The sequence below is a fragment of the Sciurus carolinensis genome, chromosome 5, assembly GCF_902686445.1.
Source record: "Sciurus carolinensis chromosome 5, mSciCar1.2, whole genome shotgun sequence".
In the NCBI taxonomy this organism is placed as follows: Eukaryota; Metazoa; Chordata; class Mammalia; order Rodentia; family Sciuridae; genus Sciurus; species Sciurus carolinensis.
The window spans coordinates 41,198,824-41,220,764 of NC_062217.1; the positions used below are offsets into that span (position 1 = coordinate 41,198,824).

At 40.0% G+C, this 21,941-nt stretch overlaps 1 protein-coding gene across 5 annotated transcripts in view; it reads right to left on the minus strand.

Moving 5' to 3' along the window:
• Positions 1 to 21,941, minus strand: part of Rubcnl (rubicon like autophagy enhancer) — a 47,312-nt gene that overhangs the window by 15,925 nt on the left and 9,446 nt on the right. For 4 of the 5 annotated variants that reach the window (XM_047553649.1, XM_047553650.1, XM_047553646.1 and 1 more), the window contains exons 2-8: positions 14,466 to 15,094; positions 11,746 to 11,828; positions 10,825 to 11,035; positions 8,898 to 8,999; positions 8,376 to 8,436; positions 7,329 to 7,461; positions 5,994 to 6,139 (exon numbers count right to left, since the gene is read on the minus strand). In XM_047553649.1, the coding sequence (XP_047409605.1) occupies positions 5,994 to 6,139; positions 7,329 to 7,461; positions 8,376 to 8,436; positions 8,898 to 8,999; positions 10,825 to 11,035; positions 11,746 to 11,828; positions 14,466 to 14,970 (1,241 nt within the window). In that variant the 5' untranslated portion in view covers positions 14,971 to 15,094. Of the gene's footprint in view, positions 1 to 5,993; positions 6,140 to 7,328; positions 7,462 to 8,375; positions 8,437 to 8,897; positions 9,000 to 10,824; positions 11,036 to 11,745; positions 11,829 to 14,465; positions 15,095 to 16,175; positions 16,365 to 21,941 lie in introns of those variants that run through there. The other variant, XM_047553647.1, reaches the window with a different exon arrangement.

A 21,941-nucleotide genomic window follows, 5' to 3' on the forward strand; every position in this document is an offset into this window, starting at 1 on the left:
AAGAGTTAGAGATACTGAAAAAAAAACAAACTGAAATACTTGAAATGAAGGAAACAATAAACCAAGTTAAAAACTCCATAGAAAGCATAACCAATAGGATAGAACACCTGGAAGACAGAGCCTCAGATATTGAAGACAAATTATTTAATCTTGAAAGCAAAGTTGGCCAAACAGAAAAGATGGTAAGAAATCATGAGCAGAATCTACAAGAATTATGGGATATCATGAAAAGGCCAAATTTAAGAATTATTGGGATTGAGGAAGGCTTAGAGAAACAAACCAAAGGAATGAACAATCTATTCAATGAAATAATGACAGAAAATTTCCCAAATCTGAAGAATGAAATGGAAAACCAAGTACAAGAGGCTTATAGAACTCCAAACATACAAAATTACAACAGACCCACACCAAGGCACATTATTATGAAAATACCTAACATACAAAATAAAGACAGAATTTTAAAGGCTGCGAGAGAAAAGAATCAAATTACATTCAGAGGGAAACCAATAAGAATATCAGCAGATTTTTCAATCCAGACCCTAAAAGCTAGAAGGGCCTGGAACAACATATACCAAGCCCTGAAAGAAAACGGATGCCAACCAAGAATCTTATACCCAGCAAAACTTACCTTCAAATTTGACGATGAAATAAGATCCTTCCATGATAAACAAAAGCTAAAGGAATTTACAAAAAGAAAGCCAGCATTACAGAACATTCTCAGCAAAATATTCCATGAGGAAGAGATGAAAAACAATGATGCAAATCAGCAACAGGAGGCGCTAGCCTAAAGGAATAGCCAAATAAAGGAGAAACCAAATCATGTCAAAAACAAATATGAGTCAATTGACTGGGAATACAAATCATATCACAATAATAACCCTGAATGTTAATGGCCTGAATTCATCAATCAAAAGACACAGACTGGCAGATTGGATTAAAAAGAAAAATCCAACAATATGCTGCTGCAAGAGACTCATCTCATAGAAAGAGACACCCATAGACTAAAGGTGAAAGGATGGGGAAAAACATACAATGCACATGGACACAGCAAAAAAGCTGGAGTATCCATCCTCATTTCAGATAATGTGGACTTCAAACCAAAACTAGTCAGAAGGGATAAAGAAGGACATTACATGCTGCTTAAGGGAAGCATAAATCAGCAAGACATAACAATCATAAATATCTATGCCCCAAACACTGGCTCATCCACGTACATCAAACAAATCCTTCTCAATTCCAGAAATCAAATAGACCACAACACAACAATACTAGGCGATTTTAACACACCTCTCTCACCACTGGATAGATTGTCCAAACAAAAATTGAATAAAGAAACTATAGATCTCAACAACACAATCAACAATTTAGACTTAACGGACATATATAGAATATACCATCCAACAAAGAACGAATACACTTTCTTCTCAGCAGCACATGGATCCTTCTCTAAAATAGACCATATTTTATGCCACAAAGCTACTGTTAGCAAATACAAGAAGATAGAGATACTACCTTGTACTCTATCAGATCATAATGGATTGAAATTAGAAATAAATGACAGAATAAAAAACAGAAACTTCTCCAATACCTGGAGATTAAATAATACACTATTAAATGATGAATGGATAACAGAAGACATCAGGAGGGAAATAAAAAAATTCTTAGAAGTAAACAAGAACAAAGACACATCATATCAAAATCTCTGGGACACTATGAAAGCAGTACTTAGAGGAAGATTTATTTCATGGGGCGTAGTCAAAAAAAGAAGTAGAAATCGACAAATAAACGACTTAACACTACAGCTTAAAGCGCTAGAAAAAGAAGAGCAGACCAATGCCAAAAGTAGTAGAAGACAGGAAATAGTTAAAATCAGAGCCGAAATCAACGAAATCGAAACAAAAGAAACAATTGGAAAAATTAACAAAATAAATAGTTGGTTCTTTGAAAAAATAAATAAAATTGATAAACCCTTAGCCACACTAACAAAGAGAAAGAGGGAGAAAACTCAAATTACTAAAATTCGGAATGAACAAGGAAACATCACAACAGACACGAGTGAAATACAAAACATAATTAGAAGCTATTTCGAAAATCTATACTCCAACAAAACAGAAAACCTTGAAGACATCAACAAATTTCTAGAGACTTATGAATTACCTAAACTGAACGAGGAGGACATACACAACTTAAATAAATAAATTTCAAGCAATGAAATAGAAGAGGTCATCAAAAGCCTACCAACAAAGAAAAGTCCAGGACCAGATGGGTTCTCAGCCGAGTTCTACAAAACCTTTAAAGAAGAGCTCATTCCAATACTCCTCAAACTATTCCATGAAATAGAAGAGGAGGGAACCCTCCCAAACTCGTTCTATGAAGCCAATATCACCCTGATACCTAAACCAGACAGAGACACATCGAGGAAAGAAAATTTCAGACCAATATCCTTAATGAACATCGACGCAAAAATTCTCAACAAAATTTTAGCAAATCACATACAAATATATATTAAAAAGATAGTGCACCACGATCAAGTGGGTTTTATCCCAGGGATGCAAGGTTAGTTCAATATTCGGAAATCAATAAATGTAATTCACCATATCAACAGACTTAAAGTTAAGAATCATATGATTATTTCAATAGATGCAGAAAAAGCATTTGATAAAATACAACATCCCTTCATGCTCAAAACACTAGAAAAAATTGGGGTGGGGTAGTGGGAACATTCCTTAACATTATAAAGGCAATCTACGCTAAGCCCATGGCTAATATCATTCTAAATGGTGAAAAACTGAAAGCGTTCCCCCTAAAAACTGGAACAAGGCAGGGATGCCCTCTTTCACCGCTTCTATTCAACATCGTCCTTGAGACTCTAGCCAGAGCAATCAGACAAACCAAAGAAATTAAAGGGATACGAATAGGAAAAGAAGAACTCAAACTATCCCTGTTCGCTGATGACATGATTATATATTTAGAGGAACCTGGAAATTCCACCAGAAAACTTTTAGAACTCATAAGTGAATTCAGTAAAGTAGCAGGTTACAAGATCAATGCTCATAAATCCAATGCATTTTTATACATAAGTGATGAATCTTCAGAAAGAGAAATTAGGAAAACTACCCCATTCACAATAGCATCGAAAAAAATAAAATACTTGGGAATCAATCTCACAAAAGAGGTGAAAGACCTCTACAATGAGAACTACAGAACACTAAAGAAAGAAATTAAAGAAAACCTTAGAAGATGGAAAGATCTCCCATGTTCCTGGATAGGCAGAATTAATATTGTCAAAATGGCTATACTACCTAAAGTGCTATACAGATTCAATGCAATTCCAATTAAAATCCCAATGATGTACCTTGCAGAAATAGAGCAAGCAATTATGAAATTCATCTGGAAGAATAAAAAACCTAGAATAGCTAAAGCAATCCTCAGTAGCAAGAGCAAAGCAGGGGGTATTGCAATACCAGATCTTCAACTCTACTACAAAGCAATAGTAACAAAAATGGCATGGTATTGGTACCAAATAGACAGGTAGATCAATGGTACAGAATAGAGGACATGGACACAAACCCAAATAAATACAATTTTCTCATACTAGACAAAGGTTCCAAAAATATGCAATGGAGAAAAGATAGCCTCTTCAACAAATGGTGCTGGGAAAACTGGAAAACCATATGCAATAGAATGAAATTAAACCCCTATCTCTCACCCTACACAAAACTCAACTCAAAATGGATCAAGGACCTCGGAATCAGACCAGAGACCCTGCATCTTATAGAAGAAAAAGTAGGTCCAAATCTTCAACTTGTTGTCTTAGGATCAGACTTCCTTAACAGGACTCCCATAGCACAAGAAATAAAAGCAAGAATCAACAACTGGGATAGATTCAAACTAAAAAGCTTTCTCTCAGCAAAGGAAACTATCAGAAATGTGAAGAGAGAACCTACAGAGTGGGAGAATATCTTTGCCAACCATACCTCAGATAGAGCGCTAATTTCCAGAATCTATAAAGAACTCAAAAAACTCTACACGAAGAATACAAATAATCCAATCAACAAATGGGCTAAGGAAATGAACAGACACTTCACAGAAGAAGATGTACAAGTAATCAACGGATATATGAAAAAATGTTCAACATCTCTAGTAATAAGGGAAATGCAAATCAAAACTACCCTAAGATTTCATCTCACCCCAATTAGAATGGCGATTATCAAGAATACAAGCAACAATAGCTGTTGGCGAGGATGTGGTGAAAAAGGAACACTCATACATTGCTGGTGGGGTTGCAAATTAGTGCAGCCACTCTGGAAAGCAGTATGGAGATTCCTCAGAAAGCTTGGAATGGAAACACCATTTGTCCCAGCTATCCCACTCCTTGGCCTATACCCAAAGGACTTAAAATCAGCATACAATGGAATATTACTCCGCAATGAAGAATGATAAAATTATGGCATTTGTAGGCAAATGGACGAAATTGGAGAATATCATGCTAAGTGAGATAAGCCAATCTCCAAAAAACTAAAGGACGAATGATCTCGCTGATAAGCGGATGAGGACATATAATGGGGGGGTGGGAGGGGTTAGCATTAGGTTTAGGGTTAGGTTTAGGGTTAGGGATAAGGAGAGCGGTAAGAATGAAGGAAAGAAGGACTGTATAGAGGGAAAAGAGGGGTGGGAGGGGTGGGAGGGGTGGGGGGGAAGGGAAAAAAAATAAACATCATTGCCCTATGTAAACGTATGATTACACAAATGGTATGCCTTGATTCTATGTACAAATAGAGAAACAACACGTATCCCATTTGTATACAATAAAAAAAATAAATTAAAAAAAAAATAAAGAAAAAGACAATAGACTGAGTCTATGAGGCTTCTCCATGGGGCCAAGTCAACAAGGCTCCACAGTCCCTTTATGACCCTCTGGAATGTGCTTGTCAAATTTAACACAAACCAAAGAGGAGTAGGAAAATGACCTGGTGAAATGTTTATCCTGTAACCTTTGTGTATAATCTCATATACTCTAAGAACAAATTAGAATTAAACTACTACTAGAGTGTGTGTGTGTGTGTGTGTTTGTGTGTGTGTGTGTGTGTGTGTGGATGTGCACGCGTGCATGCACACTATCATGTGAATGTATGATTTATTTACTTTTCTGCATCATTCTAGATGTTTAGTCTTTTTCAGAATCACTATTTCTTAAACACTGAAGATATTTTCATTAACTATATTAAATGTATTAATATATAAATATATAATATTTAAATATATAAATATAAATATATTTAATATATTATATGTATATATAAACATATATATTAAAAATATATATTATTTTCAATTATAGGAATACTCCTCAAGATTAAATCTTCCTTTTTGAAAAGTTACTCATTCATTTTTAGGACACACTAACTGCACTGGAAAAATGAAATGGTCCAGTCTTTGCAAGTTGTAATATTTGATTTTTTTGTTTCATTATTAACCACTTTAAAATCTCCTTTCAGCTTCCTTAATGTGCAGTTACTATGGAATACTCATGGTTAAGGATGCATAGGCTCATTCTCAATTTGTCAAAACTCACAGAGCCCCAAAAGGCCCATGATAAACAACATGTCAGAAAAATAAAGCCAGAAGGTATGCACAAATTTCCTTTACCAATTTCCCTGTGTCCCTCAGCATATTATTTTCTCATTCCTCTACTTCAATAAAAAATTGGTATAGCCAGGCATGGTGGCACTCGCCTATAATTCCACGGACTTTGCAGGATGAGACAGGAAGATCACAAGTTCAAAGCCAACCTCAGCAACCTAGTGAGGCCCTAAGCAACTTAATGGGAACCTGTCACAAAATAAAAAATAAAAAGCGCTGGGGATGTGGCTCAGTGGTTAAGTGCCCCCAGATTAAAGCCCTGGTATTGAAAAAGAAAAGAAAAAACAATTGGTGGGTTCTCTCACATTCCGTTTTCATGGACTGGAGTCCAGGCAGCAGTCTATACTTACTTCAGTGGTGGATGAAGATTAAGTATGATTTGAAAACTAGGGGGGTCCCAGTCTTCAGTCCCTCTGATCCTAGACTTAAATTTAATGTCCTGTACTATATCCACACTGGATTCAAAGTCTTTTCGAACATTTTCTTCATTTACAACCTGCATAACACATAAGAGAATTTAGGAAAACCTTAAGTAGGCATATTTTAAGAGTTTAAATAAAAAGCATTCAAATGTGTTTCCTATATTAAAATATATCATGACAAAAAGAGTTTAAATAAAGCACATACAAATGTGTTTCCTGTATTAAAAGGTATCATGAGAAAACTGTTTTTACCTGAACTATGGCAAGGGCCCTGCACCTCCACCTCACCCCCATCTACTACTACTAAGCTCACTTTTCTTAGTAGTACACTTTTAGTTTCTTCCAGAATTGGAACTACTGCAACTGGGTCATTTTGACCTGGAATTCTTTTCAGAAGACAACAGAAGCCTCCCTCCCTCAGTCAACAGACTGGGAGGTGCTGACAATCAGCATCCTCTTGTGGTCTGATTCCCTAGACACAGCTCTGTTCAGATGCTCCTGCCCTATCAATGTTCAGTGGCTCCACTCTGAAGCATTACACTTTCCCACTGCCATTCCTCAGATTAGCCTCCTGAGTCCTGCACAATGTGACCACAGCCATTCCATTCTTATTCCCATAAGATCACCGCCCCTCTACCCCGACCCACAGATGCACACAAACATGCATTATCAAACCACAAGTCACCGTGCTCAGTAGGATACCAGGTCTCTCCACTGATGCCCTTTGCCTAAAGTACCCATCATCCCATGCTCCTACCTGCCATAGTGTGCTCCAGACTATTAATCGCCAATCAGCCTTCCCAGGTTTCCCTGATAAGATTAAATTCTCCCTCCCCAACATTCCAGAGTGCTTTCTCCCTCCTCTTATTTTAGCCTTTGTCACAAAGTGCTCCACCACCACCCAACTGCATGCTCAGAGGTACTATGTGCTACAAGGAAGCCAGCCTGCATTTTCAAATCAGGCAGCCTGGGACATGACTCCTGCTTGACCACTGACCAGCCCTGCTGAGGTCCAGGTCCAGCATTTTAAAATAACAAAGATAAGAGCATCTACCTGATAGGACACATGGGATTAAAATGTGACTCACAAGCACAGTCCCTGGGCCACAATAAGCACTCAATAAATGCTGGTTTCATCTTTGGTTTCAAGTCTCCCCCATGGGGCAGACCATATAAGAAAACATAAATATTTGAAATGAATGGGCTCCGTAAATGGAGAATTTAGGAATTTTTAATTGAAGGTCAATTTACTTTAATACTTACTACTGAGTCACTTGCATTCAGGGAATCTGCCCGCTGACACTTAACTGCTGACAACATGCAGCACTTCTGGAATACTCGGTACAACTCTTTGGCTAACACCTCAGCAGAATTGAAGTCTGTCTCATAAGAAACACTGAAACAAGAGAAGTAAAAATTGGGTGACTATGGACATGAGGCACAGGCTCAGAGTCTTCCTCAGGTTTCCAACAGTTCTTTCTACCTGCAGCTCCAGGGAGGTTGTTGGGTGAAAGCACTATCAATCACTGGTTGGGTATCTTAAGCAACACAGATCATTCATACGACATGCACAGAGCATCATTTATGTATTAAGGATCCTAAGAATTGAAGGTGAAGAAAACACTAAATTTCAAGTCACAAGGTCTGAGTGAAGCCCCACTTCAGCTATATAGCAGCACTGTGACCAGAGGCACATCCTCTGTGGCCTTAATTTCTATGTCTATAAAATGAGGTTTAAAAATAAGAAACCTGGCAAGCCCACTCATGAGGATCAAATGAGAATGTATACAACAGCCTCACACATGCTGGAAAACCTCGTGGAAACTTTGGGACTTGCATGACTTGAATATATGTAGAGTCCTCCAATGGCTAAGGCCTTGGCCCCCAGGGTGGCACTACAGTAGAGGCATGGGACTCTTGGAGGGTGGAGCCTACTGGGAAGTCCTTAGGTCACTTGGGGTGTGCCCTCAGAAGGGAGTGGGACCCTAGGCTTAAGTTGTGAACGTTCTCCCTGACGTACACTTCCACCATGCTGTCCCTCCTTCCACCTTCCTCACCAGAGGACTGTGCAGCTCCCATGCCTTTCAACCTCTCAAACTGTGAGTTAAGTAAATGTTTTCTAAGTTAGTTGACTTGGCTGCTTTGCTGTAGGAACACAAAGCCCCTAACTGGGGTGGTGGGGAGGGGTGATGATTTATTTAGATGGTAACCCCCATCTTCAGAGCTGGCTAAACTTGGTCTAAGACCCAGTGTTCACAGAGCCTCCAAGATACCCAGCCAGGGGCCTCAGTGCCTATGGAGGACAGTTACCTCTTAGAGGACCTGTAGGAACAGCTACAGGTTTCTCGGATGTCATTAAACTCTCCAACTTCTGTGGGAAAATGAAAGAAAGAGTAGTCAGATAGTTCAGTCTGTTTTAGTTAATAATAGTCAATTTTGCAAGAAGAACACAAGAACAACTCCCTGCTTCTCAGAAAGAACCAATTATTCCCCGTCTCCATAGTTTAGTTTCTTCTGAGTTTCTGTTATGAGACTCCGGCCAATGATCATAGATGGGATTTCATCTGAAATCTCACCAGAATACAATTGAGAGATCATTAGATCCTAATGAATATCTGCTTTTTTATTCAATTCTACAAGCAGGATGAGGGACTAGCTATGAAGACATTCAAACAAGACAAATAACTTTTAAAAATATCAGAGACATAATTTGCTTTTGGGAGACGTTTCTTTGCACGCCCCTACAGTGGGGTGCTGTAATACGTGTTAGTAAGTGTGTGAAGAGGGGTGTGGGGATGGCAGCCAGCAGAGCCAACGAGATCCAAACCTTACCTACAATAACGAACCCATCAGAGTCGCATCTGCAGGCCTCTTGCACCACATTATAGTGAGAAGGCGTTTCAACAGTCGAGCTGACCTGGAACACCGCACAACCTAGAGAAAGGAGGGAAGGGGATTTTCACCATCAAAAAGAGAAAGAGGGATTGGGGATGTAGCTCAATGGTAGAGCACTTTCCTAGCAGGTGAGGCCCTGGGTTCAATCCCAGCAGTACAAAAAATAATAAAAATAAAAGTGCAACCTGTAACACTAAATTAAACAAAAGAAAGGAATCAAAGAGCCAAGAGAAGAGATTACTTTAAATTATTTTTAAATTCATTCTAGAAATAAAAAATCAGGAAGCTATTTTTGTATTCTTCTTAGATTCACAATTAAGAGAAACAGACTGATTTGTAATTCAGAGTTCCTAACAGTAATCTACCTACTTTTGCATATGTTTGAAATTTTTCTTAACATAAGGTTTTAAAAAAAATGAAAGAGGGTTTAAAACTGTCAGCTTCACAGGAAGGCAAACATATAAGTGATGTAAATACTGTACTGGATTGAGTAGTGTGCCCATCAAAATTCATGTCCACCTAGAACCTGTGGATGTGCTTTATTTGAAAAGAGTCTTTGCAGATGTAATGGTGGAAAAATAAGCTTCAGTTTTGATTTTTTTTTTTTTTTTTTTTTTTTTTTTTTGGCAAGGAAGCAGGTTGTAAGGGAGTATAAGATGACTAGTTGAACATGTTCTGTGAGAGGTTAACTATGCCCACTATGATTATATTATATTATGATTATATTATATTATATTATATTATATTATATTATATTATATTATGATTATGGCCATAAAGAAAGTAGAATGTTTTTAAGTCACCCAGAAATGAAGTGCAACATTACAAGCTCTGGGGGTTGACCAGATGGACAAGTTCATTGGGTCCCAGCCTTATGGAGCCAACACGTGGAAGAGAGGTGCAGGACAGAAAACACAAATTTGGGAGACTGCAACGGAGAGGAAGTAACTGAAGCTGAGCAGTGACTGTCAGGAAGCCAGATATGGTGCTGAATGCCTGTAATCCCAGTGGCTCAGGAGTCTGAGGCAGGAGGATCACAAGTTCAAAGCCAGACCCTCAGCAATTTAGCAAGAACCTAAGCAACTCAACAAGATCCTGTCTCAAAATAAAATATAAAAAAGGGCTGGGGATGTGGTTCAGTGGTTAAGCACCCCTGGGGTGAATCCCTAGCACCAAAAAGAAAAAATAAATAAATCTGCCAGGATGCAAATATAGAAAATAAAATAGGACTCAGTGCAGGATTCAAATTTAGGAAATGCTATGAGAGTAACAATGCTCACATCAGCTGCCAGCTTAGGGGCCCTTTCCTCCTGGAGAACTCCTGGACCCCACAAGAGGCAAGCTGCTCCTACTCAGGGGCCATGTGCTGAGTCCTCCCCTCTGCCCAGCAGGTGAGCTCCTGGAGGGAAGGGTGCACCCTGTCCACAGCTCACCCTCAGCACCCACCCACCCACCAAGCACGTCACAGGCTCACTGTTTGCTGAATGAAGGAGAAAGAACTACTTGGAAAATGATAAAAATATATAGATAGAAAGCTAAGAGAATGCTCTGTGGGAAAGAAGGAAAAGGAGGAGGGGGTGGGGGAGGAAGAAGAGGAGGAGAAGAAGAGAAAGGACAATAGGCACTGAAAAAAAGAAATAGAAGTCCAAGAACAAAACAAAACAAAACAAAACAAAACACAGGATCTGAAAATTGGATGGAGCGTGATAACCAAGCCCAAGGCAAGATGGCAGCCATGCGAGGCTTACATGGGGTACTCAAGAAGTTTTGAACAAAAGGTTGAAAATGGACATACTTCAGCACAGAGGGGAGGAGAAGAAGACGGAGACAGCAGCATCAAGGTTCTCGCATCTGCCCAACTTGCCTTCACAGCCACTGTCGGAGGAAGGGGAAGACCCGGATTCTTGCTTTGGGTTGGTATAAAGGGTCACTTCAGAGTCAACTTGGTCATTCCCAAGGGACTCGCTGGCTTCCTCTATGCTCCAGCTCTCTGCCTGCTGTTGACTCACGATGTTGCACTTCATTTTCTCCATGGCTGATATAATCATATCAGCAACATGAAAGTGGGCATTCTCCTGCAGAGATAAAAATCAATTGAAATATTCACAAGTAAAATCTACATTTTTAAATGGAAAGTATGTTAGATTTGAAAAATCTAAAAACTCCACTGAAGTGAAGTTAATGTATGTTTAACTAAGTGTTTGTAGGTCATCTATGGCTTATACCCACATCATCCAGAGACATACATCTGCCCCCTGTAGTCAACAGATGACCCGAGTTGAACTTGTTATCATCCTGCTTCAGACTCTTGAGCCACTGGGGTTACAGGCATGCACCACCGTGCCTGGCAATTAACATTTTTAATGGAGAGTATATTCAATCTAAAAAAGCAAAAAACTCCACTGGAGTGAAGTTAATATGTATCTTTTTTTTTAAGCAAGTGTTTATCGTACATCTATGGCTTATATCTCATCATCCAGGGACATACATCTGCCCCCTGTAGTCAACAGATGACCCGAGTTGAACTTGTTATCATACGAAACCCTGCGTTGGTGGTGGCCCCACAGCTGACATTACTCATCAAGCATGGAGGTTTTTCCAGCTGAGCAGACCCTGCCTCCAAGCCTCTGCCAAGCACTCTGGCATCCTCTACAGATCAGACTTTGAAATGAAACCTATTGGCTATGCCTCACCAGGGTGGAGCTTCCAGATTGAAAACAGAACAGCACTGCCTAAGGGATTAAGACTGGGTGTTCAAACAGAGGCAGAAGAAGAAAGCATTCACCTTTTCTATGTCAGCAGGCAGCACAAATGGCTCTGGTGAGAAGGAATTCCAAGAAATGGCTCCTCCCCTGATTTGAACAGCACCTGCAATACAGCAAGTCATTGGAAATGGAGGAAAGGAAGTTCAAAGATTAAGAAAACAAAACAATCCTAGGGCTTAGGTTTAAAGCACTGCAAATAAATAAATAAATAAAACCTAGAACGATTCTATAATAAATGAGGGCGGCAGCAGAAGGACCCTTGTTGTGGGAGTTCTTGCAGGTTTTGCATTAATGGGAGGCTATTGAAGGAACTGGAGGAACTGGGAGGAATCCCCAGAGAGCGCGCAGGAGAGCCACTGGAGTGGAGAACAATGAGACAAATGGAGAGAAGAGGAGAGGAGCCACGAGGTGGGAAAGTCAGAGGAAACATTCCAGAAGCACACTATGAGAATTACGGTTCACGTCTTTGACTTACCCCAATTGACCCCAAACTTCCTGCTACATACACAAAACCATCTGAAAAAGATCAGCATTGCTTCTCTAAAATGGTCTTCCTCCGGTTACAACCAAGAAGAAAGTGCAGAAGGTACCTCCTGCTGAATCGTCCATTCTGCACCCTTAGCCCCTCCATTCCTGGCAGTGACCAGCCTCAAACAAGCACATTTCTGCCATGTGCTTTCTTACTGTGGCACTGAAGGCAAACATTTCTGTGACAGTCACAGGAGTGAGTGTCTTAACCTGCTAAATGAGAACAAAATGCTGCAAATGTCCTGCTAATCATCCACTTCAGGATGACAACCAGAGGCAAGTGGGATCACTCAAGTGCCTTTCTTCCTGTTCAAGAAAGAGGCTGATGCATGGAAAACTGGGGCCTTTGGGCTTTAGAAGGCCTTCTGGTGCTGGCGAACTTGTTTTGGTGAAGGACTAGGTAAGTGAATGTTGTAGGATTTGAGAGCTATACAGTATCTGTGGCACTGTAATAAGAAAGCAGCTATTGAGAAAACGTTTTTTGTTTTTTTTTTTTAATAAAAAAAGGAAGCTCACAGGGTATGGTTGTGCACACCTAAAATCCCAGTGACTTGGGAGACTGAGGGAAGAGGATCACAAGTACAAGGCCAGCCTCAGCAACTAAATAAGGCTCCAAGCAACTTAGCAAGACCCTGTCCATAATAGAAACTAAAAATGGCTGTGGATGTGGCTCTGTGATAGAGCACCCCTGGGTTCAATCCCCAAAAAAAGAAAAAAGAAAAAAATAGAAGCTGGCAGAATTTGGCCCACAGACCATAAGTGTAGACCCTAAGTACAGAAGAAGCAGAGAAGAATCAGACAGAGTGGATTCCAGTTCCAGTTGTTCATTAGCTGTGCCTCGGCCATGCATTTGCTCATCTCTTAAATTGGGATTATCACCTATTAGAACATTAAGGAGAAAAGGAATGTGAAGGTGTTTTGTAAATGTGCAGATCTTGTGCAAATAAGAAGAACCAGGGGATTGTTTCCTACAGCCTCAGGAAATGCTTTCAGGTTCAGGGAATTCCTGGAAAAAGAAAACTCCCTTGCTGCCATTTGAGGTGCCCTGGTCCTAGGAATATCCATGTCCTGCTGGCCAGTACCCATTTTCCTCCTTGCCAACCCAGTACCAAATGGAGTTAAGAACCAGATCATCAGGACTTTTCTTTCTTAATTCCAGGGAAGGAACCCCTTTACCAAGTTTAAGAGAGACTTTCAAAACACTAAATGGTTTTTAGAATCACTGAGAAGGAAGCTGCGAGTCCTTGTGTGTGGACAAAAGGGATTGTTGGCATCTGCATTTTTCTCAGGAGAAAGACAAGAATATAGGATAATTTTAAATTGCAGAACTACTTCCTATAGAGGGGTACAACAAATGGTTTGGGACAGGAGTATTCCAGGCCCTAAAGATCTTCCTCAGTCAATGACACTTTATAATTTGTCACTCTGATGGTTTGTGGGGAAAAGGGTTGCCTCCATAAGACACTCTAACAGGAGACTAATCTCTTACTCAGCAGTCCCTAAATCTTCAAGTGGCTCTCCTGACAGGTGGGCAAAAGACAGAAAAAAGGCCTGTAATGAGAATTATTTTGTTCAAATTTGATTTTCATCTCAAATTAGAAATTGAAAGACTTTCCAAAATCTATTCTTGTTATGAATAATGTGTTGAAGATTATCATCATCTTTGATTTTTTCCAATATTTCCAATAGAACAAACAAACCCCAACTTTTGAGGAAGGTGGAAAAAGGGTTCCTGCTAGGGAGAAATACACAAAGAGGCATACAGGCAGCAGGGAGACAAACAGGTTTTAAAATTATTTTGAAGAATAGAAACCTAATGCAGAGCATGAACAAAACATAATGGATGTTTAAAAATAAAATGAGCACTCCACACTGAGTTGAGAGAGAGTAAATTGACTCACAGACAATTTCATAAGCTGTAAATTCCAAAGTAGACACAAGCTCAAAGATGGCACGTGGCATTGATTATCAGCTATGTTGAGCTAAAAAGATGACTCCTATATCCCTAGAAGAAAGCAAATACTTGATTCTCCTGTTGTGACCATGCAGGTGTCTGAGCTTGTGATAATGTTAAACAAGCTAATGTACCAGCTTCTTGTCAAAGTGGAAGCCCATGAACTTTTTTCTTATAGGGAAGACAATAGACAGACTTTTGACCCAAACCAACAAGCATGTGAGCAGATGGGAATAAGGGAAGTCACTGACTAAATACCTTCATCAGCAGAAGCAGTCAAGTGGGAAGACTCAAAAGCAGCACTTTCGATTTCAGGAAATGGGGCAGACGCCAAAGTCGCAGGGCTTTTGAGCAGAGACACTTGCTGAGAAGGTGCTGCGAATGCCTGCAGCTCTTCTCTGGCGGTGAAGAAGTGGCTCTTCTTTTCACCTGAGCCCACGGAGTCCAGAGTATCCTCAGACAATGGGGTCTCTGCCAGGGGATCCCCAAGAGATGATGGTGAAGGTCCCAAGGAAGAGGCAGCATCCACCACAAAATGCTTCCCACTGGTCTCCACTGCTGACACCTGGTGGGGTAAATCCGGCAGTTGTTGCTGCACACACTGGGGGTTAATCCAGGCAGCTTTGTGCCTTGTAAGCCTGATGTCTAATTGGCAAGGAGGGTGGTCAGTGTCCAGGAGGTTGGGTGAGCCGTCAGTGTCATGGCTGATCCCTTCCCAGAGGTCTGCAGGAGAATCCCGTGGGCCTGTTGACTGTGACACCATCTTTCCAGGCTTGGAGCTGGTGTGGACCGGGTCGGAACAGACAGGAGTTCTCCGATGGCTGTGGTACTCCCTGATCAGGTCTCTGAACTCACCACATGGCCAGCTGGAGGTCTGAAGAGCTGGCCTGAAATGAGCAAGAACCATTCAAGATCAATAAGGGTTCGATCAATTTTGATTTCAATTTATTGTAAGGAGGCAAAAGCCAAAAATTTAAGTTTGTGCTTTGCTCTATAGACAAGGTAAATTCCACTTGTATTTACAAGTCAAAAATAAATATTAAATACATCAGCCAGAAAATTAGCTGCAAACCTATAAGACTCAACATTGGGATACGAAAATTTTGCAAAGCATAAAAATAATTGAAGAAGCAACAAAGATCAACCAAAACGTATAAAAATAAATTTCCATATCAGAATTATTCCAATAAATTTAAATGAAAGTACCTCTGCTCACTTTTAAGCTCAGTTTTAGCTACAGTAAATAATATAACGAATATATATTAGTAAATAATATAAAAAATATAATAATATAAAAATAATATAAAAAATGAGTTGCACAAATAAGAAGCAGTCCTGTCACTTTGAGCATAGACTCGGCAAATTGTTTCTTTTTACTGTTTTCCCATTGTACTTGACATCGTGAAGTTAAAGGCAAAAGCAACTCCAGCAAAGGAAAAGCCTAGAGACAGAAGTGGTCGGTCTAGGTAAGTCTAGTCCAAATGAAGGGTGGCATAGCCCATGCCCAGCAGTGAACATGAGACCATGGAGTCAATTCAGGGCATTAAATACCATCACTACCTACATCTTCCCTCCAGACCACCCCCGAACTCCAGGCTGGCATATCTTACTGCCTATTTGACACCTGTCCAAGATACCTCAACCTGATAAAACTGATTTCCCCCAAAATCTGCTCCTCCCTTGCTTTCCTCATCCCAGGAAACACATCCCCTGACCTGTGTTTCTATTCTTCACTAACTGTCCATCTGCAATCCATCAGCTCTGCTACCCCCCTCTTCTGTCACCTTCTTCTTCCGCCTGGACATTCATCCATCCTTCCCAGTGCGTTCCCCTGCTTCTACTCTTGCCCATCCATAGCAACAGATATTCAGAGAGATCTTTCATAAACTGAAACCAGCAGGTCATTCCCCTAATTAAAATCCCCCAATGGCTTCCCATCAAATGCTGGACAACATTCATACTCCTTACCTCATCCTTATGGCTTGACATGATCCTGTCCCTGCTGACCACTCTCATGTATCTTCACCAGGGCTCCTTAAGTCCCAAACACACAGCAAGTGCTTGAACTTGACACAATTCTAGTTCCCTCTGCCTGAAATGCTCCTCCTCCAAATGATCACTCACATCTGGTCTCTCTCGTCATGTATGCCATGGTTTCTGAATTTACTTCCTCAAAGAAGTCTTTCCTAATTACCACTATAAAAGCATTTCCCTGCTCTCTCCCTATCACATCACCCTGTCTAGTTGACATCACAGGAGTGCTCACTTCCTGATTTTTTCTTTACTGTCTCCTCTCACCTCTGCCCCTGCCTGATGGGAAGTTCCAACAGAGCACGGGGGTCGTCTGTTCTCCACCAGCTTGCATCCCCGCACCTAGAGGTGCAGAGGGGGCTCAGTTAATGTTTACAGATAAAATGAAACCATCCAACAGAGAGGAAATTAAGTCAACAGATAGAAGACCTCTGGGTAGAAACAACTGTTCCACTATTGTGAAAGAATTATTCATTCAGGGCTGGGGTTGGAGCTCAGGACTAGAGGGCACGCCTGGCATGTGTGAGGCAGGGTTCAATCCTCAGCACCGTATGAAAGTAAATAAAGGTATTGTGTCCATCTACAACTGAATAAAAATGAAAAAAAAAAAACCAAAAAAACTAACATATTTTTTAAAAAAGCATTACACATAAAGAGATAGAAGAGAATCCATGCTTCCAAGAGATATGAATTTTTTCTCAGCCCATGCTTATATTGCTGCAAGTTCAAATTACCCCAAAGGAAACTATGTATGAAAATTGTTCTTATAAATTCTTCAGTTTTCTTTATTTGGGAGTCCTGTATTCTAGGTCATTCCTTTTGGAGTGATATGATATATATATGTATATGTGTGTGTGTGTGCATGTGTGTATACCCATATATACAAAAATACACATATATCTCCTGAAAACATTGTCCAATCCCCAAGTCACCATTCATAGAATATCATAGGATGAGGGCACCGATGTCAACTGCCAGAACTCGCTACCCCAAAGTGCCTCATCTTCCTTCTCCTCGCTCGATTTCCATCTGGTGCTCCAATTTCTCTTAGCCACACATCTTTTTCTCTGCAGTATTTTTGGATTTTAAAATTACAAAAGGAAACCATGATTATGTCTTCATAAAAACTCCCAAACATGGAAACCTAGAGCGAAAAGGGAAGGGCTTCCAACACACCCACCCCCATCAACCCTAGGTCATTCTCAGAAATAACACTGTTAACCATTTTATTTCTTCCTGACCTTTTTCTATGAATTAACATACTTAGGTCAGATCCAAAGATCTGTTTTATTTTCTCTTTTAAAAAAACACACAAGATCATATTGGATACATTCCATAACTTATCTTCTTTTTCTCAGTAGTGGCTCTGGAGGGTATAACATTATTCTTAATTGTTTGATCACTTTCTGTAGTACAAATGTACTGGCATTTACTTAAGCAGATCCTATGGATACAAATTTATTTCTAGTTTTTCACTATTATAAAATATACTTTAGTAAATATCTTTGTTTAGGACATTTTTTTTGTTGGCTTTTCCTTAGTAGTTCCAACTTAGTCTGAGTCCATAGTTTATGACAACCTCATTATTTCCTAAAAGGTAAAGCTAAAGTCATGGTTTACTCTTAATTTTCTACACATCACCTCTTGTTTTTGTGGTATGCAAGGGGAGATGATTATAGATGTAAAACCACATGAAAAATATACTATCTCAAATGTTAAGTAATCCCAGTGTGTTCTTTAAAAAAAAAAAAAAAAAAAAAAAAAAAAAGACTAATGTCAATAGTTAAAAGAGAATGACATTATTTGCAAGCTTCCCATATATGGAATTGACCTCAATGCACTAAGCAAAAACAGACTTCCTTAGAAAAAGCAATTTTCAGAAGTAGGTGCTTGTTCTGCTTTCTTCTATAAAGGTATTTTTGTTTCACACAAATAACCAGCGAGTGTTGGCTTGGCTGGATTATAAAATCAGAGCACATTAAAGCTGGGATAGGCCCACAGAGCTTCAGTATCTGATGTCACAGCTGGGCAGTAGCAGAGAGAGGACAAAAAGCCAGATTGTACACTCATTGGGGACTTGAGTTTCTCTGCAAAGCAGATTTGGCATAAAGGAGAACGATAAGATTGGACAGAAAGTCCAGGCCCTGGTGACAGGAGATCAACAGCTCCATTTCTTTCATCTTTCTGGGAGCAAGTAATTCATGAGGTTCTATCACATAGCTGCTGGGTATGGTGCTTGTCAAACTGCTTGCAGTCTGTTATGCAATTAAAAATACAATGGTGGTGACTGAGACAGGGTCCCTGCCCTCTGGGAGTCTCTGTCCTCATGGTGTAGGGAGAGAGGGCAAGAAGTAGACACAACATTCACACAGTCAGGGACTGACAGGAGGAAGGTAATATGGGTCTAAGCAATACCTGGCATCTTCTTAGAGTACCTCCCTCTTCATAAATGAGGTCCTCTGACTCAGAGATGCTCAGGTACACGGACAAAATCCAATTCCCAAAGCATTTTAAAGGAAGAGAAGTCAAGTCTCAGAGTGTACTGTCATTCCTACTGAGATTTTCATATTGGGACCAAAGGGTAAACACAGTCCAGACTACTAGTCAATACTTGCAGCAGCAAAAGCCCTGACAAAGGACAGAGGACAGAGGACAGAGCCCGGGACTCCCCAGCCCAGCCACTGTGACTCCATCAGGGTAGATGCCCCATGCAGAATGACTACAGCACTAGAGCCACCACAAAGACGCAGCAGCGACTTCAAAGATGCAAACTTTGCAAGAGGGGCAGATGCTGCAGTTAGGCACAGCCACCACGGCTTCTACAGTGACCTCACAAAAGTCTCTCAGATGATAAGCAGCTAGCACTTAGGCGGCAGAGGAGCTTTAGCCCTAATACCCTTAACAATCTTAAACTCGCTTCATGAATAGGCACAAGCATATCCGATTTAGGATTTAGGATTTTCTCCGTCCCATACCTAACTACTCATTGGATACATAATTGGGAGCACTGGAAAGAAAACCCATCTTAAATGTCACCTTTTCAGCGAGGCTTCCCTGGAGACCCTACCCTATAAAAAAGGGCAAATTCCCCTCCCCAACGGGTTCATCCCCCTTCCTAGTTCTATTTTTATCCTTAGCATGAATTCCTGTTTTACCTAACTTCAATCATGAGTCCTCCTGGGAATGTAAAATTATGAAGGCAACTTGTTTAAAGTTGTTTTAACTTGTTCAAAGTTACTTTGCCTGCCGCTGTTTCTAGAACCTAGACACCTGCACATAAGAAGTGCTTAATAAATGCATTAAGTGTTTTTTTTAGTTGGATAGTCAAGTTTATTTGTCAATTTAGTCAACACACATAACTGACCTGAAAACTTCAATAAAGGATAAATTTAAAAACCATTTGGAAGGCCATCTCTATACAAGGGAGTTTCCCAGGACAGTAAATAACCAGATGTAACCTAGCTCAACACCATCTTAATTTGCAGAGATCCAGTAAACCTGGAGCTGCCTGCTCCTCCCCGCAGCAAGTTTACACTGAACTCCACAAGGAAAAAAATCAATCCTTGGTAATATTTCCTCTTAGAGGAAAACCTAGTTCTGAGAACAACTACGACCCAATGAAAAGCTGAACTAAATTGCCGCATCTATTTCCTACCACTCCAACACTTGTCACGATTCTGTTGGAGTAGAGGATTCAACACTTGAAACAGTTCTGCTGAGAGATCATCCTCCTCTTGGGGGCCATAGGTGTGGCATGTCTCCATGTGCAGTTGCTTTTAATACTAATAATCAATATATCCTTAGATTCAGATTATAGAGTATACTGGGGAGATTTCATGGTACTGAGACACAAAATAACATACAATAAAGTTTAATTTAATACTTAGATGAAATAATAAGCAATTATGATTTTCTCAAATTTGTAAGGAGCCTGTGATTTCTTTAGTGTATAAATTCTCTAAAAGTTTTATATAGGTATATGGGAGTATATTCCTCTGAGCTTTGATGTGGTGTTTGGTCTTCATTGCTTTCTTAGTGTTTATGATTAAGTTTAAGGATATTTTTTCCACCTAATAAAAAAAATAAGTAGGTTAATCGTTAAGTATAATTTGTATTCTTTCTATGTCTAGTTCTTTAAAGATCAAAATAGAGTTTTAGTCCGTCATTAAGTATATGAAATAGAATAAATAGTAACTATAGGCTGATTCCACTATTCTCTGTTAGTAATAACAAAACCTTTCCACTGTTAATAACTAACATTAGAGTTCTTGGAAAGGGTAACTTCTATAGAAACTTAATGACGTATTCTTTCAGGGAAATTAAAACTAAATGGAGCAGGGTGCCCTCTACCTTGCTGGGAACTGGGTTTTTTTTATTTAAGCTATCATACAGTAAGAATGTTTCTTGAATAAGATCATTAATTATACTCCTGAGGATTTTTTACTTAACCTTTCATGGTATTAACCATGAAATGATGTAACCAATACCAAAAAAAAAACATACAAAAAGATTCTGTGAACAATAAAGATTCAGACTCAGCCTCAGAACACTTGGTGTCTCTGTGTGCTGTTTCTCCACCAGGTTGACGCCCCCCATCTACCTAGGACCCCAGACTGCTGCTAGGGCTGGACCCCGGCACTAAATAGAACATTAGTTAACAGAGGATGCTGGTGTGAATAACTTATTTTATTTAAAGCCCTTATAAATAAAATACCCCAGTTAGTGTATGTCTTATCAGCTAGAGGGTTAGTTAATGTGGTAGAATGAGGACTTATGCAAGGTATATTACACGTAGCATTTTACTACTAGGAAAATAAGTGCAGTCTCTAGTTAGGAGAAAACTGGACTCTAATTTACACACACCTTAATGATAAGATTTCCGACCATGTATGAATATAAAACATTTAATTTTAAAATTTGACACTATAATATATAAAATAGCTATTATAAATGCACATAGTGTATTTTATAGCTGCCAGGTTTACTTTTATGGGGGGGGGGTGTTACTGGTTGTAAGTGACACTGTGGTTAAGACCTGTATCTTCATCCTTGAAAACGCCCACATTCTATCACAGCAATGTGTGGGACAGCCCCAACTGTTAAACACTTGGATCAAGTCATAACCAGTATTATTGCAAAAGAACCCTGTTCATATTTATCAGTCCTAGTACCACAGCAGCACCCTACAAGTCATTAACATACAGAAACATGCATCATGAGAAGAATTATCACCCATCCTTCTGCACATGAGCAACCTGTGACTCCTGAGCAACAGGGCTCAATCACTGAGGCCTGTCAGCAGTCACTTTCCCCACTCATCCTGAGTGAAAGATGGAATGACTGAAGTACAAATGCAATATTATAAACTATTTCTTACTCAAAAAAAGTCACAAATTAAACCGAAGTACTTTACAGAACTTACTACAAAACGCCATAAAAGCTGCCTTCACTTAGCTTTCTCCCCCGTATCCGGCGAGCCACCTGGGGGTCTCTGGGCATGATGGGGCTCTCTTAGGAGGGTGGCACGCAGATTAACATCTTCAGACACACCCACTAGGAGGCTCCGTCAGCCTCCCGACTGTGCCAGTGGCTGCACTCTGAAGCCCCAAGTCGGTGTTGAATCCCGGAGGATCCCTCAGCCACATCTGGAGAGGCAACTTCGGGATGAGGTGCTGGGTGGATTCCTGGTAAGGACGAACCTCC